The sequence below is a fragment of the Chrysemys picta genome, chromosome 3 (assembly GCF_011386835.1).
Source record: "Chrysemys picta bellii isolate R12L10 chromosome 3, ASM1138683v2, whole genome shotgun sequence".
Lineage (NCBI taxonomy): Eukaryota > Metazoa > Chordata > Testudines > Emydidae > Chrysemys > Chrysemys picta.
The window spans coordinates 78,196,719-78,218,146 of NC_088793.1; the positions used below are offsets into that span (position 1 = coordinate 78,196,719).

At 39.0% G+C, this 21,428-nt stretch overlaps 1 protein-coding gene across 2 annotated transcripts in view; it reads right to left on the bottom strand.

Annotated features, from left to right (window-relative positions):
* Positions 1 to 21,428, bottom strand: part of ASCC3 (activating signal cointegrator 1 complex subunit 3) — a 495,794-nt gene that overhangs the window by 410,511 nt on the left and 63,855 nt on the right. For both annotated transcript variants that reach the window (XM_065588248.1, XM_065588249.1), the window contains exons 5-8: positions 13,316 to 13,436; positions 7,064 to 7,271; positions 6,296 to 6,437; positions 5,530 to 5,655 (exon numbers count right to left, since the gene is read on the bottom strand). In XM_065588248.1, the coding sequence (XP_065444320.1) occupies positions 5,530 to 5,655; positions 6,296 to 6,437; positions 7,064 to 7,271; positions 13,316 to 13,436 (597 nt within the window). The remainder of the gene's footprint in view (positions 1 to 5,529; positions 5,656 to 6,295; positions 6,438 to 7,063; positions 7,272 to 13,315; positions 13,437 to 21,428) is intronic.

A 21,428-nucleotide genomic window follows, 5' to 3' on the forward strand; every position in this document is an offset into this window, starting at 1 on the left:
CTTATCTATTTTAGATTGTAAGATCTTTGGGTCCCTATCCAAAAACAGATTTCTTTTGTAGCATGCCACCCAGGTCACCAACTTCAGGCAATTCCAGACTAAGGCTTCAGAAAGCACACTCCAGAGTCCCAGAGAACTCACAAAGAACACACTGCCTGCCTGCCAGCCACCCATTATTTTACAACAAGGAAATCCAGCTCCCCGTCAGCTGTAGTAGTGCAGCTTAGAGAGTGTGGTGATGCCTCTGGCAGGCCAGTCGCAGCCCATTTAGACTTTATAGATTATCCCCAACATCTTAAACTCCAACCAGCAATCCACCATGTCTGGTTGCAGCAGTGCTGATCATCAAGTTCCAACTCCTCTGTCGCTACCATTGTAGGAAGGAGTCGCTTACAGAAGATCATAACTGAAGCTCAGTAGTATATTCAACTGCAGATTTCCCAATTTAGCACATAAATTTCAGTCCTTTCACACCAGGCAAGCACACCAAATCAATGACTCAAAGCCTCAGAGATCATGGAACTTGGGACAAAAAAAAGTTTGCTCATTGCTCATTGGAATTGGCATCTCCCAGCCAAGATATGGATAACATCCTGGGTTTAAAAACATCCAGCCCAAAGCCGGTAGATTGCTGGTAATTAAGTCAGGAAAAATTAGCTTTATTTCCACAGACCTAGGGCCCTAGCTAGTATATTTAAAAAGTAGTTAGACACATACTCTCAAAGGGAATCATCCCAGAAATGTAGGCAAAAGCTCTAACTTCCCCTCCCTTATCCAAAAAACAGAGATTTTGTCAGGACCTTTGCTGTCTGGCCATGCAATTGCCAAAGCTCAATTCTCTTACATGCTGGATTTCTTGGAAAATTGAGAAATATAAAGGCTGTAAAAAGCATACTTAACTGAATGATCTCTTTGGGATTTGGGCAATAACGTTTCTAGTATTTACAGTATGATAGACTGTCTATGTCCATATGTTTTTCTAGCCAACTTCTACCTTTGTTGTCCCTTTAACCAGAGATAATCTCCCCTTAAAACTATAGCTAATTCAGAGGTTAAAAAATAATAAAGTAAATTTGAATATTCTGAATGGTTGCTAGGAGAATATGGAAAAGTGAAAACATTTTTTCCTACAGAAAGGTGTTTGAGTTTGGTTTTGTTATTTAAAATTTGATTTTTATTTATTTAAGGAAAAACTGATTTCCAACATAAAAATCTCTATTAAGATCACTACCATTTGCCAGAGTATTAATATACAAAATCCAGGACTTTCTATTTTCAAGCACATATGCATGAACACCACTATGTATTTTATTACATTATATATATATATACACATACATACACACACACACATACAGAGAGAGAGAGAGAGACTAATCCTGCACCACTGAGATAAATGGACTTTTGCTATTCACTTCAATAGCAGCAGGAATGTCACTATAATGAGTGAAAAGCACACAGACACTTAAAGATAGCAAGTCTTGGATTTTTTAGGGGGAGGGGGTTTCCTCCAATGTACACCATGGAAAGATTGTATAGTTATCTTCTAAGGGGTAAGAGGAGAAGAGTATTAATCTAGTGCTTTTACTCAGAACATTTCAGGAATATCTTTAAAAAGATCACACACACACACACACTTTTAAAGAGAAGCCAGCTAAAATTAGAATCTAACCATATTCTTTTGTAATCTTGGCTGTTAATACCTACTGCCATATTTATCAAGTGTCTGACAGCATAAATGGAGAGAAAAATTGAGCTACTGCAGCCATAAAATGTGACATTTTTAATATCAGTATTCAGCATAAAACTTTTTCCAGTGAAAAATCTTATCCAAAGCACAAAGTTAAACCCTTTCTGCAAATCTGTAATCCTCCAAGAGAAGTTCATAATATTTCAGATAAATTAGCTCAACCAAAATTAACTATCTAATGAAAACTGTTTCCAGATTTCAAAACATACAACACATTTAAAATAAATGAGCCCTGAAATTATTCAATTATGCAAATATTTCAGAGCATTTAATTTTTCCTTTTAATAAGTGCGTATCTTCAGGGAATTTTTATTTTCAAGTATAGATTAAAATTCTACCTTATGTATATAAAAAAGGAACTAATTTAAGTTTCCACATACATGGTCTCTCATTTATTCCAAAATATATCAAACAAAGCTTTTTAACTACAACAAGTTTTATAATAGGTTTTAAAAAAAAAAATCCTCTAGTGTCCAACTTCACAAATTACTTGATTGCTTTTGAACAGTCGTCCCCATTTATCAAACTTTCATTGCATTGCTTGCCAACTTTTAGCAAATTTTCCATGACCCTTAATCTACCGGTAGTTAAATAGCACCTCACTCTGTGAGTAGCACCTCACTCTGTGAGAAGCCCCACTCTACTGAGTAAGGGTGTGAGTATTTGCCCCTTTATACCATTTCGGACATACACTTTTAGTCCTAGAATAAGATTGGTTAAAGAATCTTTTCTTAAGCTAAAGTGCTTGTGCCTCAAAAATAGAACTAAAGAATTCCTCTTGTCTAGGTTATCATCCATTATTGTAATACCTAGCAGACTTACTAGGACAGGGATCTAGCCACTGTATACATATATATTAAGCAATTACAGTCTTACAGGCTAAAAAAGATATAGGTGAGAGAGGATTGAGTGAGAGGAGGGAGTTAACAATAACAGGAATTTTTAGCAGAGATAGCTGCATGCACAATTCAAAAATATAGTAAACTAATCGCTCACAACCTCTCCAGCAGATGGCAGTGTTCTGTATGCATTGTGGCAGATTTAAATGCGACATATTTAATTAATTTGATTTAAAATATACTTTAAGATACATTATGGACTAGGCAAGCATATTTACAAAACATTAAAAGTAAAACCTATAACAATAAAAAAAAACAGGAAAAGCCAAAAGGCCACAATATCCCACTTTTCCAATATATACTTTGACGTGTTTGTTCATGGAGAAGGATGATGCACTAGATCTTTCTTTCTCTCTTTCTTTTTTTTGGGGGGTGGGGGGAGGGAGGATGTTGGGTTCCCACATCTGTTGCACTGGGGTGTGCCCTGAAACAATTTCTTTCCTTGCCAAGAGACAAATCGGACTGTTTCTAAATTCACACTCAAGATCATTTTCTCTCCCTTTCCCTCAGGTTTATGAGATTTATGAGATTTATCAGCACTAGGATTCAGAGAAGCAGATATATTTGGTTTACTTAGGTGTTTCTCCTTTCTTTTTACAGCCAGAAATTACCCTCTACTCCAAGATATTTTTCTTGAATGGTGACAGCTAATTTAGAATCCATCATTTTTTATGTAGAGTTGGGAATTTCGTTTTACAATGTGCATTACTTTGCACTTATCAACACTGAATTTCATCTGCCATTTTGTTGCCCCGTCACCCAGTTTTGAGAAATCTCTTGGTGATTCTTCACAATCCGCTTTGGACTTAACTATCTTGAGTAGTTTTGTATCATCTGCAAATTTTGCCACCTCACTGTTTACCCCTTTTTCCAGATCATTTATGAATATGTTGAACAGCACTGGTCCTAGTACAGATCCCTCAGGAACACCACTATTTACCTCTCTCCATTCTGAAAACTGACTATTTAATTCCTACCCCTTTTTTTCCTGTCTTTTAACTTATTCTTGATGCATCAGTGGACCTTCCCTCTTATTGCATTACTGCTTACATTGCTTAGGAGCCTTTGGTGAGGGATCTTGTCAAAAGCTTTCTGAAAGTTCAAGTACATTATAGCCACTGGATCACTCTTGTCCACATACTTGTTGACCCCCTCAAAGAATTCTAATAGATTGGTGAGGCACTATTTTCTTTTACAAAAGCCGTGTTGATTCTTCCCCAACAAATCATGTTCATCTCGGTGTCTGATAATTCTGTTCTTCATTATAATTTCAACCAATTTGCCTGGTACTGAAGTTAGGCTTACCGGCCTGTAAGTGCCATGATCGCCTCTGAAGCCTTTTTAAAAGTTGGGGACACATTAGCTATCCTCCAGTTCAGGTACAGAAGCTGATTTAAGTGACAAGTTACATATCACAATCAGTAGTTCTGCAATTTCATATCTGAGTTCCTTCAGAACTCTTAGATAAATACCATCTGGTCTTGGTGACCTATTACTGTTTTATTTATAAATTTGTTCCAAAACCTCCTCTATCAGTATCTCACTCTGGGCCAGTTCCTCAGATTTGTCACCTAAAAAGAATGTCTCAAGTGTGCAAATCTCCTTTACAGCCTCTACAGTGAGGACTGATGCAAAGAATTCATTTAGCCTCTCTGCAATGGCCTTATCTTCCTTGAGTGCTCCTTTAGCACTTCAATCATCCAGTGACCCCACTGATTGTTTGGCAGGCTTCCTGCTTCTGATGTACTTAAAAAAAAAAAATTGCGGTTAGTTTTTGAGTCTTTATCTAGTTTCTCTTCAAATTCTCTTTTGGCCTGCCTAATTATACTTTTACACTTGACTTTCTATAGTTTATGATACTTTCTATTTTCTGCGATAGGATTTAAGGACGTCTTTTTGCCTCTAACCACTTCTTTTACTTTGTGGTTTAGCCATGGTGGCATTTTTTGGTCCTCTTACTATGTTTAACATAATTCACCATTCCCTCAGCTAGCAGTGGGCATAATGCTGCATGTTCCAATAGCTCAATTTTGTTATCCTTTTCACAACTGTAGTACTTTATTTCCAAAGGATATATATAATATGCCACTTCAGTAACTTTTCCAATAGTATTTCCAATAGTGTACATACTCTACCAATTGATGATATGGAAAGGTCAATTTTTTGGCATCCTATTAACAAAAAAGATCTTTTTAGTTATATTTTCAATTGTGAAAGGTCATGTTAGTTCTGAGTAATTATAGTACTACGTATAAACTTCACAGAACTGTTCCATATGGCACCTCTTTCCATAAAGTAAACATTTATGTGGGGTATTGGGGGGCGGGGGGAGGATGAGACATGAATGAAAGATAAGCAGTAAATCTAGATCCCATAGTAATTGAATAAACCATAGTTACGTTACATTCTGAAGGTATTGTCACTGAGATTCCAAAGCAGTCTTCCACTGTTTATGAGTAACATCTCACAACACCTTTGTGACTCAATTAAATATTTTTTTAAACTAATATGGATCCTGATGCAAAGAGAAGCTAAGTGATTTGCCCACAGTCACATAGGACTGAGTGGTCATTTCAATAGGACTTTAACCCAATCAGGAGCATTGTTAATGTTACCATTGACACTACAAGTGACAGACGCATTTTAATTGACTCCGTAAGCAACTATATCGTACTCCTGACTCGCTTTGTTTTTTAGCATGGAATGACAGCTCTAAATTACTGACTGAGCAGTATTTCCTTGCAATATTAACATTTAAATATAACCTACTAAATAAAACTTGATCATTGCAAAATTCAGTAGCAATGTATCTTCAAACAAGTAATTATAAAAAAAATAAGAAAACTATCATTTAATTACCTTTTCAAGTGTTTTACTCACCTCATCTAAGTCTTTGATATAAACTATTTTTTCCTCAATGCCAATAGGCATTGGTTCACTATGGGGGATCTTTACTTCTTCATACATTTTGTTGTTTTCTCTCTGGATTGCCTCCGGTAGAAGCATCTGTAACAATTTGGGGGGAAAAAAAAAAGTTACTGGAAGAAAGAAAAAATGGCATGAAAATATGCTAGAAATAATTGAGTGACCAATGATTTATCTCTTATCCTCACATATACATAGTTAACAACGAATGTGACTGAACTTGAAGTTAAATTAATCCCTATATGTCTATTAATTGTACAGGTGGCAACAGAATCAAAAAATGGGGGGGGAGGGGAGAACAGGCATTTTACCATCCAGAGGTTGGTTCATAAAACCGAGAGGAATTAGACAATACTAGTTTCCTATTAAAAATGATAGGCCTAACTAAATTTAAGGCGAAAGTTATTAAAATCCTGGATTTTTCAGGAAGTATACATTTTGTTAGAATCAATTCAACAGCTTCTGAAAAGCAATCAAGGAAGAAAAAATATATATTTAATGACTTAAGTCTCCATGGAAGTGAAAACCAACCCCTCAGGAGAAAGATTTTTGTCTAAGTAAAAATAAAATGTTTGAAAATACTCAACCATCTGCAGAAGCAAAATTTGGTACAGTGCTTCAATTAGTAGTAAAACCTCTGAGGGAACAAAAGAAACCCAGCTGCATATTATTTACTAGGATAAATGCATTGTTCAGAAAAGGTCAGATACCAAAGGTGTACCTTTGCACCTCCAATGAATGCTGATGTTCTCATCGCTTCAGCCTGGGAATCATAAACATGTGGATAATAAATTTTTTCAAAGTCCATCTCTCTCTGCCTGCCTAGGACCGGCACACTTCGAGCATTCAGAAGTGATTGTTCTCTGTAAGGAGAAAAATAACTGAAGTAATTCTGCCAATCACAGACCTACCTTGCCAAAAAAACAACAACAAAAAACAAATACAGTATGTTAATATCATAGTAACAGAATGTTCTTATTGATGTTTTTGTTCTTCTCACTCCCAGGTACATAATGTGTATCAAAATTTATGGTTCTCCATATTTAAAATTCCAACTGCTGTTTTTCTCAATACCAAATGCAATGCCTTATTTGCTTGCATTCCCTCCCCCAACTCCACTTTTACATGACAACATGGAAAACAATACCCATTAATCTGGTGGGGGGGGGGGGTTTGATACATTTGGTATAGACTTCATAAATCTTAAGCTAGTGGTGTGTGCACAGCACTCAGGAAGATGGCTTACCTCCCTAATCTACATCTCTAACCTATGTGGATGAGACCAAGAAGATTCTAATTAAGCAGATGACTGCTTTCTTATCCCAGAAAATTAGGTTTCGTACAAAAAAAATTCTAGACTTGTAATAAAACGTGACTTGAAGTCAGAATCATCTAATCGCCAAAGGTGAACTAAAAGAAAATAAATGATTATGATACATTAAAGTTGCAATTACAGCACAAGCATTTTTCAACTTTTGGCGTTTATTACCTTTGCATCCGCAGCTCCTTGGGATCAAAGCACATTAGTCCTTCTCCAAAACTTTCTCCGTCTTCCCCAGCTCGTTTTTCTCGTCTGGCAATTCGTTTTTCTTCCCGACGATATTGTTTCATTAACAGCTTTTCTTGTTCAGATTGAATTGTGACTTGACAACCATAATTGGGTTTAGTGTTGTCACCTGCAAGCTTTTTACACTGTTCTGCAACATGGAAACAGATATGGCTCTCTGTGAACATTAGAGACGGACTTATTTTTCTACATGATTTTAAAAGGTTGTTTATTTTTTCAAAATATAACAAGTTGTGACAGCTTACTAATGCCTAAATTGTCTAGCATTATTTAGATTGCAAATGTGCTACGTTCTTTCAAAACACATGGAAAGACACAGCCCATGCCCCAGAGAGAAAACAATTTAAATGTTATCATTAGGAAAATATTATGCTTCACTTCATGCCCTCAACTTCTTCATTCAACAGCACTTGGGGCCAAATTGTGAAACACCTAGCGTGATGGTGAACAGGTGTACAGGGTTAGAAATTAGTCCCTTGTTACCCTAAGACGTAAACCCACGCCATCGGAGTGAACAAGATCCACAAAATTGCTACTAACTCCTCCCCCACAACCCAGTGCCCAAGGTGGGCACAACGGGATGGAAACTGGTTGGTGCCTTTGTCTGCCCCTCCCCAATGTACAGCCAATGTACCTGCTATAGAAAATGGATGCTCTACTAGGTTACAGACCCAACACAATGTATTACTTCCCTAAGCAGTCTGTGTCTGCGAGCACGGGGGTTGGGTAATTCTGGCTCTGCAGAAAATTATTCAGCTTCAACAACTAAACCCAGGAGTTAAATTCTGATTGCTGGGCTAAACGTTTTACAGCACATGCCTTCCACCTACACTGACATCCAAAAGACTAAGCCCCCACTTCTCTCAATATCTATATTGGACAAAGTCTGAATGTTATGATTCATTAAAGAGAAACTGTCAAGATGCACACATTATATTAATCACCTCTCAATCTCTTACTGTTGTAATCCTCATCCTTCCTGTACCTATTGCCATCCCTCACTGTATTAATTCAGACTGAACTCAGTCCAGGTTGTCTGGCTGGCCCATCCGAAGGACTGCTACGAACGGAGACCAGGCTGGTGTAAGATCTGCTGTTGTCTCTGGACCGAGAGGAACGGCGGTGCCGGGATCTACAACGGCCACGGGACCACGATCTCGACGTGAAGGACCGGTACCAACAGTAATAGCTACTCCGTGAACGGCCTCGATGGGCGGGCCTGCGACGGCGAGACACCAGAGATCGACGCCCGGGGCTGCGATGTCTTGGCAGAGACTTGGAGCAGGAGTCCGAGCAGGAACGGCATCGATGACCGTGCCATGACCGACTGCGGTACCCTCTCTGAGATGAGATGCTGTCCCGTCGATATTCGCTCCTTGAGGACAAGCGGTACCGCGAGTCCCAGCCGGACAGGACCCAGCCAGTCTGGTCGAGGGCGATCCACCTGGACTCTGCCCCGAATGGTCGCTGGGTGGTGATTGGCATCGGGAACGTTACCTCGACCGAGACTGGTACCAGGCCGGAGGCGACTGTGGAGGGCCAACATCGGCAGCGCTCCAGGCACCGGCATGGACATGACGTCCTGGGCCGCCTGGAGGGCTTCAGGCATGGATGGCATCCGGACAGCCAGAGAGGCCTGTCCCGAAGAGGCCAGGTTACTCCGCTCAACTTGAGTCAGAGGCCTGGGGCCCAGTGGGGATCGAGGACTGCCCGACATGGGCCTAGCCTCTGTCCCAGACTTCCCTCGGTGACACTGTGAAGAGGGAGTCTTTTCCTGGCCTTTTTGGCGTGCCCCATGGACAGGGAGCGGTGCCGGCTGGTCGATGGCACCAGAGGGTCGCCGCGTACGGACACCGTGGTGCCGAGTACCGGTTCGGAGCAGCAGGTCGGGGTCAGCGCTGACTCCATCAGGATGGCCAGGAGCCTAATGTCCCTTTCTCTTTTGATCCGAGGCTTAAACGATTTGCAAATCTTCACCTTTCGCTGATATGGGTTTCTCCCAATCAGCACAAACAGTCTGCGTGCAAGTCACTTCTTGGCATAGAACACCTACAAGAGCCACACAACTTAAACCCTGGGGCGCCCGGGCTCACTGACTAAACTAACTACACAGCTAACTAACTAAGGTACTAAAGCTGAACGAACGAACAGTTCTGGGGACAAGCTGCAGCAAAGCTGGAGCAGAGCAGTTCCAACACACCTTCACTAGCAGCAAGAAGGAACTGAGGGTGTGGGGAGCGCGCAGCTCCCCTTATACCGCACCAGGCAGGGACTCTCCCGCCCCGCCCATGGGTGCTGCTAGGGGAAAAACTTCCAGCACCGGTGCACAGGGCGAGCACGCGCACCTATTGTGGAATACACATGAGCAATCACTCGAAAAAGAACCTAACTTTAGGCACCCAGGTTTGAAAATGTTGGCCACAATCTATAAAACCTCCTCACTCTTATAAATTAGGTTAATATTATTATCCCCATTTAACAAATAGGGAAACTGATGCACAGAAAGGTGACGTGTCGTGCCCAAAGTCGAACAGCTGGTCAGTGGCAGAGCCAGGAATACAACTCAGGTCCCGTAGTTCAGTGTTTCCCAACCAGTGTGCCGTCGGGCATGAACAGGCATGCTACAGAATATTTTGAAAAACTACGTGTGAGAATGAGAATAAAAAACCCCTTCCCGTGTATCTGAATTAGTGTCCGAGCCATATTGCATTCTGTACTTTTGCTCTCCGGGACAAGGCCTCTTTCAAATATTATGCATGAGCCCCTGGAGCCGCCACCCGCCCCCCCAGCCTGGAAGGGAAGTGGGGATCCCGCTGCAGCCCCCCCAGGGGAAAAACCGCAGGAGGAGAAGTAGAGGTCAGTGGTGTGAGGGGGGCTGAACGGCGGAGGTGGGGGCTGGATGTCACTTTCTCCACTGAGCATGTTTTTTTTCCCCAGAGTTCTTACACTGAGTTTTAATGTTTGTTAGTTTCCACTGTTGAAAATGTTAATTCTGGCACAAAAGACAGATTGTGATCTAACGTTAGCCGCTATGATTGGTTTGATTTTAAATCCACTAGCCTCATTCTGGATTGGCTCATGAATATTCATGAGTTCATTTGGAGACAATATGGTGTTGTGCCTCAAAATAATTCAAGGTATCAAAGTGTGCCATGGCAGAGAAAAGGTTGGGAACCATTTTCCTAGGTCACAATCCAGTGCAATATCCACTATGCTATTCTGACAGAAAAATCAGACATGCACAGTTAAAATATATACTCATCTTGATTTAACACTATTACTCTTCTGTAAAGAAATGTTTTGGCATCAACAGATTTAATCAACAGTAATTATTTGGTACATCTGGACTGGAAAAATATCTATCCATGTAAGGTGTTTAGTAATCTAGAGATTGGATTTCATTTCTTTGATGATTGCTTTTTTAATACAGTAGTATAAATTTTGTGTCAATGTTCTACTAGAGTTGTTTTTATTTAAAATGTAACTTTCAAAAGGAAAATCATTTTAGGTAAGTTAGGTCTGAAATTATGACATACAATTACAATTCCTCATATCTCATATTTGCTTTCAACAATTTTTCCAATTTACAACTGACTCCTCAAATTTTAAATTCTGCAAATATAAAACTGTAGCCAACCTTTGAAAAACAGCATTTTGGTAAACTGGGGGCGGGACTAGGAATTCATCTGAGACTGAAATTCCCAGGATGCATTTGCAAAACCCAGAACATCCCACTCTTCACTGTCACATTCCATTGCCGTACACTGTATTCATACTACCCATAGCTGTGTTTCAATAGCAGATAAAGGAATTCTAATGTATACTGCAGACAAAAAAAACATTAGTTTCCGAACACGATTGTGATGCCATATTTGTCCAGAGTGGCTCTCTACACCGAACAATGTTTAAAACTCTGTTATTTAATATAACATTTAAAACTGTAGACCACCCTTATGGGCCCTTCTCACATGTTCCACCTATTGCCGTTCTTCTCTCTGGGAAGATCTAGACGGTCCAGTCTGTAGATGTCTACTCCCAGCTCAGGTTGACAGACTCGGGCTCCCAGGGCTTGTACTACCATGCTAAAAATAGCTGTGTAGACAGCATATTGAAATTGAGGCTCAGGCTGAACCTTGGGCTCAGAACCCACTCACGTCCCTAAGCTTCAGAACCTGAGCTCCAGCCCGAGCTGCAAAATCTACATAGCTATTTTTAGTGCAATAGGGCGAGTCCTGCAAGCCCGAGTCACTCAACCCAGACTGACAGGCTTGCTGCCACAGGCTGTGCACACGTACCCTATGTGCCGCCCACCCCTATTGCCAAAAAATTCCTTCATATTTGCAATTAGTGTATTGGGAGACAATTAAATTAATTGGCACTAAATTATTTTCTGCACACTCAGGCTCCAAGCTAACTAGCAACCTAAAGATTGAACACTGAGGAAACATACAGTATTCCCTCACCATTTGAGAGTCCCCATGGGTTACCAACTCCACAAGGCTGGCATACATTGTGACATAAATCCACTCTTCTCTAACTACCACAGCTCTGCAGTCTACTACTGTCAGCCATAAGTTTTACGGGCTAGCAAAACTTTCTATTTAGGGTTTGTAAAACTGAAGACCACTAGCAATTTACTGCTGGATAATTTAATTGTGATGATCCTATTCATGGGTTTCCCATTCTAAAAAGAGGAGTGAAAACACCTTTTCCAACTATTAGGTCACCTTGCCAAATCCTTCCGTTTAAATTTCTTGGCAGCTCCTGCTATACTGGGATCTCTGGATGGACACTTTGGGCACATATTTATTAATATAATCTGCAGTACAGTCAAACAAGTACTGCTTCCTAATGTAACTGACTTGGTAACAAGTGAACTTAAATAGATAGCGTGCAAGAAGCCCATGCATGAGCAGCTTCTCTCTCACCAATCTAACCATCAGCTGCTCCTGGTGGCCTGACAGACTTGCTGCATGTAGATTTTGCAGGACAGTTAGTAGTGTCTCCATTGTTTGTACAGTTTATAATGCCTACAGGGCCTTGGAAAAACCACTGTTTTCTTGGCAGACTGCTCTACTTTTTCTCCCCAACTGAGGTATCTTTTCCTGCTCCCAAGTCTTTAACCAGCAGATCACTAGGTGGGTTCTCAACTGAGCAGCACAGTCATAAACTTTATATTGTCGTGGGACCTGAAGGCCTCAAGCAGGTTAGGCCCCCATTCTGCTATACACTGTGCGGACATATACAAAATGAACGTTTCCATTCCATGTAGTTTCCAATTAAAAAAAAAGATATGACATAACATGAGGGTGAGAAACAAGTGGGAAGATGGGGGAAAACAGGGTAACAAAAACAATAAGATGTTTTAGGACAGCATAACAGTGTTCACAGTTCTTAGCCAACTAGTATCTGCAATCAAAGCGTGTCACCTGCTTAGCCTTTACCAGATGGCAATTTTCTGTACTCATTGCAATAGAGGTGAAAGGTGAGGAAGGATTTGAAGGAAGATAAATAACGTGGCGGCTTGGAACCTCCATAAATTGGGGAACTTCTAGAGGAGCCGGCTGGCTCAGTCTCTTGCTTCTCTGTCATTTCTAGCATAATTGTCCCATGATAGTTTGGGTGGAGTTAGTGTCATAGCCTGGATTATTGTCTTTCCTGAGTGCTCACACATTTTTTCTTTACCTTTTTTTTTTTTAAGTGTATAACACTGATTTAAAATTAATTATTTATAATGCAAGGCAATGTACTTTATAAAAACAAATCCTTGTATGCCACCTTGACCTTTCTTCACATCTCATTCTTTTGAAAGGTGGCTATAATGCAAAGGTGCTACTCTCCTGTGACTTGTATTTGAGCAATAGGAGCATGCGGTGAAAGCAAAACAGTAAGCTACATGAAGAATAACCAAACATGGATTCAGCTACATGACAATCTGGTGAAGAGGGAGCAACACAATGTCTATGGTAAAAAATGAGCAATGGAGAGTTAAAAAAATATATATATTTTTTTTTAAATTCAGACTTAGAGGCAAGCAAATCATGCTCCCTTCTTCAATTATGCATATAGTGAAAACTTTTTAATAAAGAAATCTTGTTTGATTCATCTAATCAGGCAGTTATTCAAAAACTCTGGCTTCTATCAGTTTTGAAAAAAAATTCAATAGTTCCTTACCTTGTAGAGCCTGCAGCTTGTCATCATTTGGCCAGGACCGAGATCTCTCCACAATCACAGACCTATTCTGTAGGAGTTTCTCTATGAGTTCAAAGCCCTCAGGGCCTAACAGCTCGAATAACTAAGGAAAAATAGAAAACAAAAAGATCATACCCCTAAAACATTTTCCCCCAAATTAGTACAAGAGTTTATAAACCAAGAGTCTATAATAATTTTGTCCTGGGTAACAGTGTATTTGTTGGAGATTTAAACAAAAGTAATTCTGCCCAAAACGGTTCACACCTAGAAGTGATGGATGAATACTATCAATTTTACAACAGAAAGCTCTCACATTTTATGATAAGTGGCAATATAAAACCGAAGAGGGGGGAAGAGGATTAGGAATTGTCCTGAACACAAAATTGCCCTACCTCTCCAAGGATAAATAGAGCCAATTTAAATTCACAGGTGAAAGAGGACACCTGATTCAAGAAACACTAAGGGCTACACCCTGCCACACTTGCACTAAGTAGTATCTTACACCACAGTTTGTCCAATTTTCTTCAATGGGACAACGTGGAGTACTGTATTACTCTATGTGAGATAGGTTGGCAGATCTGGCCCTGATAGCGAATTAATGGTTAACCCAAGAGTTAAAAAAATTAAATTCTGACATTTTCATCTACAGTACTTCTCTTAATCTGTTCTTTTGATGCAATGATTTGGGGCAGCAACCTTCTGTCTGCATAGGTGACCAACCCCTCAGTTTGATGGGGACCACACCCATGCACTATTTTAGGTGGGGTTAAAGCTTGAAAGACTTTTTAATCCATTTTTTATACAGGGTCCATTCACCACTATATCACATCACCTGAGACTACACGTCTACATTGCAATTAGACATGTGTGGATGGCCCATGCCTGCTGACTCACGCTGGTGGGACTCGGGCTAAGGGGCTGTTTAATTGCAGACCTTTGGGCTCGGGCTGCAACCTGAGCTCTGGGACCCTCCCACCTCACAGGGTCCTAGAACCCTGGCTCCAGCCCCAGCCCAAATGTCTACATGCAAATATGAAGCCCCTTAGCCCAAGCCCTGCAAACTTGAGTTAGCTGGCATGGGCCTGCCATGGGTTTTTAATTTCAATATTGACATACTCCAAAAGAGTGGGTAAACTTGAGCACCAGGAAGTCCCAAAACACCCCTTGCATCAAGTACCCAGTCTCATGTCTGAACATTGACTTGGGGGACAGGAGCTGCAGTGATTACCTATGAAGATTTTCCTACTTGCAAGATACAAACATCACTCTCTACACAGGACAGAGATATTTTCTTGTACATTACACAGGCTTCTTTCATTACCATCATTAAGGTGGCTGCCCTACAAGACAGCAGAGTATGCCAATAATGCCTCAGAAACAGCACTAGAACTAAAGTTAAAGAAAATTTTATTTATGTAAAGTAAAATTGGCCAATTGTGAAAAAAATTGTCAGTCAAGTATAGGGTAAAGCTTAGAACCCTTTTGTTTTGCCGAAGTAGGGATCAGCGACCATTTTACTGTGTTGTTTCCCTCTGTGACATGACCTAGTTTACTGCACACAGCTTCAGTTCAATTCCTAGTTGCATAGGTTCACCCAATGTAGATTTGTGGAGCTAGTGCTGAAAGGGAAAAAACTTCATAACCACAAACTAATACTTTCTACTTTAAATAATAAATTATAAAAAAAAATTATAAAGTCTCTATCCTTTAAGGCATCAAACCATAACACATTTTCCTGCCTATATCTAATTTCAACACACCTACTCGCAACGTTTTTTAAATCTTTCATCATCAACTTTTTTAAATTGCCAATACTTTTCCCACGATAGTTATGCTGTAAAATTAGATTCTGTCTGTCTTAAATTTCCTATTCACTAAAATAAGTCACAATGCTCATCTTAAGTAAGGGCTATCACCTTCCCAACCCCATAAATTCCCCCAACTTTCCTACACATTTTCTTAATAGCTACATAATTAAATGTGGCCTATTCATATTTAATTTGTGTATTAAATATTTCAGACAGGAAAGATAAGAATGAAATTCAAACACAAATTATGCTAACATATTACTCAGCACACATTTTCCCCTATTTTGGGTCCCAAAAGTCACAGCTGGGTGTCCTCCACTCAACTATGAGCTACCCTGTTGGTTGATACCATGCTGGACCAACAAACAAGGTGGGAGACAGCTGTCTGATTTCAAAGGACCTAAATGGGGAGGAAGGAGAAAATAGATGTTTAGAATAATTCACACTACATACTGAATAACATTTTTCTTCTTTCATATCAGCTGCTAGTCAGTAACCATCTCAATTTTGAAAAACAGCCATCTGGCAACTGAGTAAAAATAATAAGAACCCTCCTCCTTCTCAGACTAGTGGGGAATGTGGGTGAAGTGTGTCTTCCATACATTCCCTGCTCCATCTATCTATATATAAAGAATAGCTCCAGTGCTTCTCACTTTTGTAAGCAGCAGCAAAGTGAAGTTGGCATGATTTGTGTCAGAGCCACTGCTGACCACAGACTGGAAAACAGTTATACTTATTGGAGTCTTGCCCGTTTCTGTTGCTTAGGGAAGCAAGGCAGCACTTCATGTTGGAAAAGTTCTCTCTACAACCTCAAGGGCTAGAAGCTTGCTTTATATATATATATATTTTTAAGTTTGAAGTCCGATAGCTTATGCTCCCTTCCTTGCCTCCACTATCCACTGAATGCTTCTTTCTTACTATCCTAGTGGGTTTTTCAAGCCCAATCTTCCATGAGACAATATAAGTTATTAAAAATGTAGTTTAGTAAAAGTGACAATAATATAGCTTGTACTCTCTTCGCTTCCTGCTAGCATAGCATGTACAAATGTATATAAAACCATTGGATTTAGTAAAGGTCCAGAATTTTCAAAAGGTGTCAAACTTGTTTTCTATTTGTATGTAGCAGAATGAAACTGACATGTACTTATATATTGTGCTCATTACCATACTAAGTGCTTTATAAAACAAGTTTAGCAATCACCTCTTTTCCTCTTCTTCCAATTGTTGATTTTATTATTGTGCAAAAATTTAGTTGCAGTGTTGAGTTTTACATTTTATTCTAAAGACAGTGAGAGTCATGGTAATTCTATTATCTTGGAGTAGGATGCTCCACAGTTCACTAGCTACTGAGAGAGCTGTCTCTTACACATTAGTCTCCTTGTTGGAGTTGACAGTTCTATTCGTCCTGAAGAATGCAGCAGACAACAGAGACTGTGACTGAGAAAAGAGATTGACTAAGTAGCTTGGGCCAATTCCATGAAGGATGGGTTTAGAGATCAGGAATGAAATATTGGGTAAGTCAGTTTTTCAAAGTGAACATTTTATTCCCCATGCAAATGGAGGACCAGGATGATGTGCTCTTGGCAACTTATGTTCGTTAAAGGGCCAATCACTATATTCTACACCAACTGGAACATTTTTCAGGTTGGCACCAAACAGAATCGTGCTCAATCCTGGTCAAATTTAATGTAAATCACTGTTCAAGTGCTCCTCAAGGCACCAGGATAGCCTAGTGGTTGTATTGTTTGCATTTGAAATAAAGGAGATGGCGTTGAATGTCTTCTATATATTGCTGGCACGTGAGACCATAGCTTGTAATCTCCAGGAATGGCTTCATATAGAATCATAGACTTTAAGGTCAGAAGGGATCGTTATGATCATCTAGTCTGACCTCCTGCACAACGCAGGCCACAGAATCACACCCACTCACTCCTGTATAGTTGAAGAAAAAGGATTATGATGGAATTTCGTAGGTGAAGGCTCCAGTCACAAAGCAGTAGTTAATGGGAAGGATCAGAACTATCTTAGCATATGTTTACAAACCCTATCAGATCTCTAAAGCAGGAGAGTAGCATTCCAAAGTCAAAAGCAAAAAATGTCACAAAGTTCCAATAGTATCAGTATGGATGTTTGCTTCTTGTTCGTAGAATGCCTATTCCATGTTCTTGCCTGAAACTTCAAATGGAAAAAGTCGAAGCTACTGAGATGGTCCAAGTATCTCACTTTTTCTACTATTGCTTTGTACCTTGGTTGTGTACTAACTTTTTGGACTTTGTTTTAATAGTAATGTAAATGATTTGTGAAGAGTATCTTGGCTAACCTGTTTCAGCTTTTGGGGGAGATCATTAGAGAACAAGGACTATGAAGATTCTAAAATAAAGAGCCCCTCTCAAAATGCAATGAAAATAATTACTGATGAAGCCTTTTTAAGTGATTCACAAACATAATGTTGGACTTGGAATAAAAAATCTCTTGAAAACCAATGTTTGAAGATGATAAAGAAAGAGTGACATTTTGAGGTCATGGTGCTCTCTATCTCCCCCACATGCAAAATAAAACTTAGTTATGAAACACACAGAATTATGATACTGAAACATACAGATGAAGAATTTTTAAAGTGGCAAGATTTAGAGCTCTTTTAGCTATAATTTAGTCATTTATAATTCTGGATGGTGAATGAGTTTAGATGAGGAATCATTTAGGCAAAGGCCGCAGCCTAACTTTGCTTGGCACAAGTTCTGTTTTGCCAGTTGCTTCCTCTTACGCAGATTTGCTTGAACATTTCTACTGCTGACAGAACAAAGGTGATATGTTGTGTTAGAAGACTGAGTAAAAGGAAGAGCTAAATGGTATAATAAAATACACAACCAGTAATGCTAAAGTGCCTTTAAATGGGGAAAAATAAGGGCAGGGTGACATGAAAACATAATGACACAAAAGTGACACATGAACAGCAAAAAGTGTGTAAATTGAACCTTAAGTATGTTCATTGCACAGGTTATGCAACACAAATGCTGATTGCAGACAAGCTAATAAATATGTAATGTGGAAGTGCATAAGAATCCACATGGGGGGAGGGGGCAAATTGGAGAACTACTGGACCAGAAACTGAAAAAACGAAGGATCAGAGGCAGTGATGATCATCATAAAGTACAGAACTTCCTTGTACCTTGGAATGCAGTAACTTGGGCCCCTACCTATTCTGTCTCATCTGTTACAAATGTATGTTCAGACACTAAGTGACAATTTTGTCTTAATTTTTTATAAATAAAGGTGAAAATTAAGCCTAAATTGAATGGAGTTATGACTCATTTTCCTCCTTACACTCCCAAGAAGCTCGTGACAGCAGGTTCCTCCTGCCTGGAAATAGGGAGAGTCCCAGTCTCCACTGAAAGAAAGGGGTAGTCTGGTCAAGAAAGGGAGTGATTTTTAATAATTCTTAATAAATCTTCTATTGTCCATGTTGATCTCAGTGATATCTTTAATGCAATATGGAAAAACCTGGATACATTTCTTGGGCCTGATCGAAAGCCCTCTGAAGTTAGATTCTTTCCATTTACTTCAATGGCATTTGGATCAGATCCAGAAAGCACCACGGCAGACAACAAAAAATCTGAGGCACTGCATATAAGACATAGTGACCAAAATAGAGATATTGAGGAGAAACATAGGGGATTTGCTGCATTAGAAAAGTCAACACCAAGTAGAACTTGCAGAAAAGAGAATACATAATTTATGACTTACTACTAAGGCTGTCAAGAGATTAAAATAATTAATTGTGATTAATCACACTGTTAAACAAGAATAGAATACCATTTATTTAAATATTTTTGGATGTTTTCTACATTTTCAAATATACTAATTTCAATTACAACACAGAATACAAAGTGTACAGTGCTCACTTTATATTTATTTTTATTACAAATATTTGCACTGTAAAAAACAAAAGAAATAGTATATTTCAATTCACCTAATACAAGTACTGTAGTTCAATCTCTTTACAATGAAAGTTGAACTTACAAATGTAGAATTACATACAAAAAATAACTGCATTCAAAAATAAAACAATGTAAAACTTTAAACCTACAAGTCCACTCAGTCCTACTTCAGCCAATCGCTCAGACAAACAAGTTTGGTTACAATTTGCAGCAGATAATGCTGCCCACATCTTGTTTACAATGTCACCTGAAATTGAGAACAGGCGTTCGCATGGCACTGTTGTAGCCAGCATCGCAAGATATTTACGTGCCAGATGCACTAAAGATTCATATGTCCCTTCATGCTTCAACCACCATTCCAGAAGATATGCGTCCATGCTGATGATGAGTTCTGCTCGATAACGATCCAAAGCAGAGCTGACCGATGCATGTTCATTTTCATCATCATGAGTCAAATGCCATCAGCAGAAGGTTGATTTTATTTTTTGGTGGTTCGGGTTCTGTAGTTTCCGCATTGGAGTGTTGCTCTTTTAAGACATCTGAAAGCATGCTCCAGACCTCATCCCTCTCAGATTTTGGAAGGCACTTCAGATTCTTAAACCTTGGGTTGAGTGCTGTATTTATCCTTAGAAATCTCACATTGGTACCTTCTTTGCGTTTTTTCAAATCTGCTGTGAAAGTGTTCTTAAAACGAACATGTGCTGGGTCATCATCCGAGACTGCTATAACATGAAATATATGGCAGAATTTGGGTAAAACAGAATAGGAGACATACAATTCTCCCCCAAGGAGTTCAGTCGCAAATTTAATTAAGGCATCATTTTTTTAACGAACATCATCAGCATGTCCTCTGGAATGATGACCGAAGCATGAAGGGGCATACGAATGTTTAGCATATCTGGCACGTAAATACCTTGCAACGCAAGCTAGAAAAGTGCCATGAGAACGCCTTTTCTCACTTTCAGGTGACACTGTAAATAAGAAGCAGTCAGCAGTATCTCCCGAAAATGTGAACAAACTTGTTTGTCTTAGCAATTGGCTGAACAAGAACATTGTTTTATTTTTGAGTGCAGTTATGTAACAAAAAAAATCTGCATTTGTAAGTTACACTTTCATGATAAAGAAATTGCACTACAGTATTTGTATGAGGTGAACTGAAAAATACTATTTCTTTTGTTATTTTACAGTGCAAATATTTGTAATAAAAATAATATAAAGTGAGCACTGTACACTTTGTATTCTGTGTTGTAATAGAAATCAAAATATTTGAAAATGTAGAAAAACATCCAAAATATTTAATAAATTTCAATTGGTATTCTATTGTTTAACAGTGTGATTAATTGCTATTTATTTTTTTAATCACAGATAACTCACGCGATTAACTCCAAAAAATTATCTGTGATTAATCGACAGCCCTACTTACTACTATGTCTGGAATGTGACCGAAACCTGGAACTAGTCTAAATTTGGGTTTGATGAAGTGTAGAAGAACAGTACCTGGTTAAAAAACAAATATCAGAATAAAGAAATGATCAAAAAATATGTGTTGGTATCTCTACCAGAGTTTGACTATGGACATTTTAACAACTGACAGCAGTATCTCTTACAGAACAACTTTCTATTTCTGAATGTTGCCCCTTCAACACATGGGCTTCTGCCCCAGGCTGGTCTGTATTTCCATATCCATAGATTATTATGTAATTTATAAAAGCACATAATGCCCTCCCCCAGAAAATACAAGTTATTTAAAGTGGAGGGAAGGGTATGCTCCTGCAACAAATAACTTTTACTCCCATCACACATAGGACTGTATGTCAAATACAGAATCTAAATAAAAAAGAACAAGTAACAACTTAAGGAACACTTTGCAATTTGATGGATGACAAACTCACTAAAAGTACAGTGATAACATTTCTTAGATGATTTAGACAAAGCTGCATTCTGTAGACTTCCTTGCATACATCAACTTAGAGAAAGTTTCTTAAGTTTAACTGAAACCACCATAAATTAATCAGTTACAGAAAAACTGGATAGACTGTTTTGACCTACAGCACAAGACTTTTATATGAGAGACTATTCAATATAAGTAGAAAGAAATAACAAATTTATTTTATTTCCTAATATCTTTTGCTCTAGATCAATACCTTTTTTCAGTGTCCTTTTGACAGTCACCAAATGGAATAATGTGCCTCAGAACAACTTTAAAAGATTTGTTTCAAAGTAGTCTCCAGCTTCTTCAACAAATCCACATGAAAATATCTTGCTGTATTTGACAATAAGATGCTAACGGATCCATGAAAGTCTACAAAAAGTCCTAATACTTATAATTCTTGTTGAAAATAAGCAAAG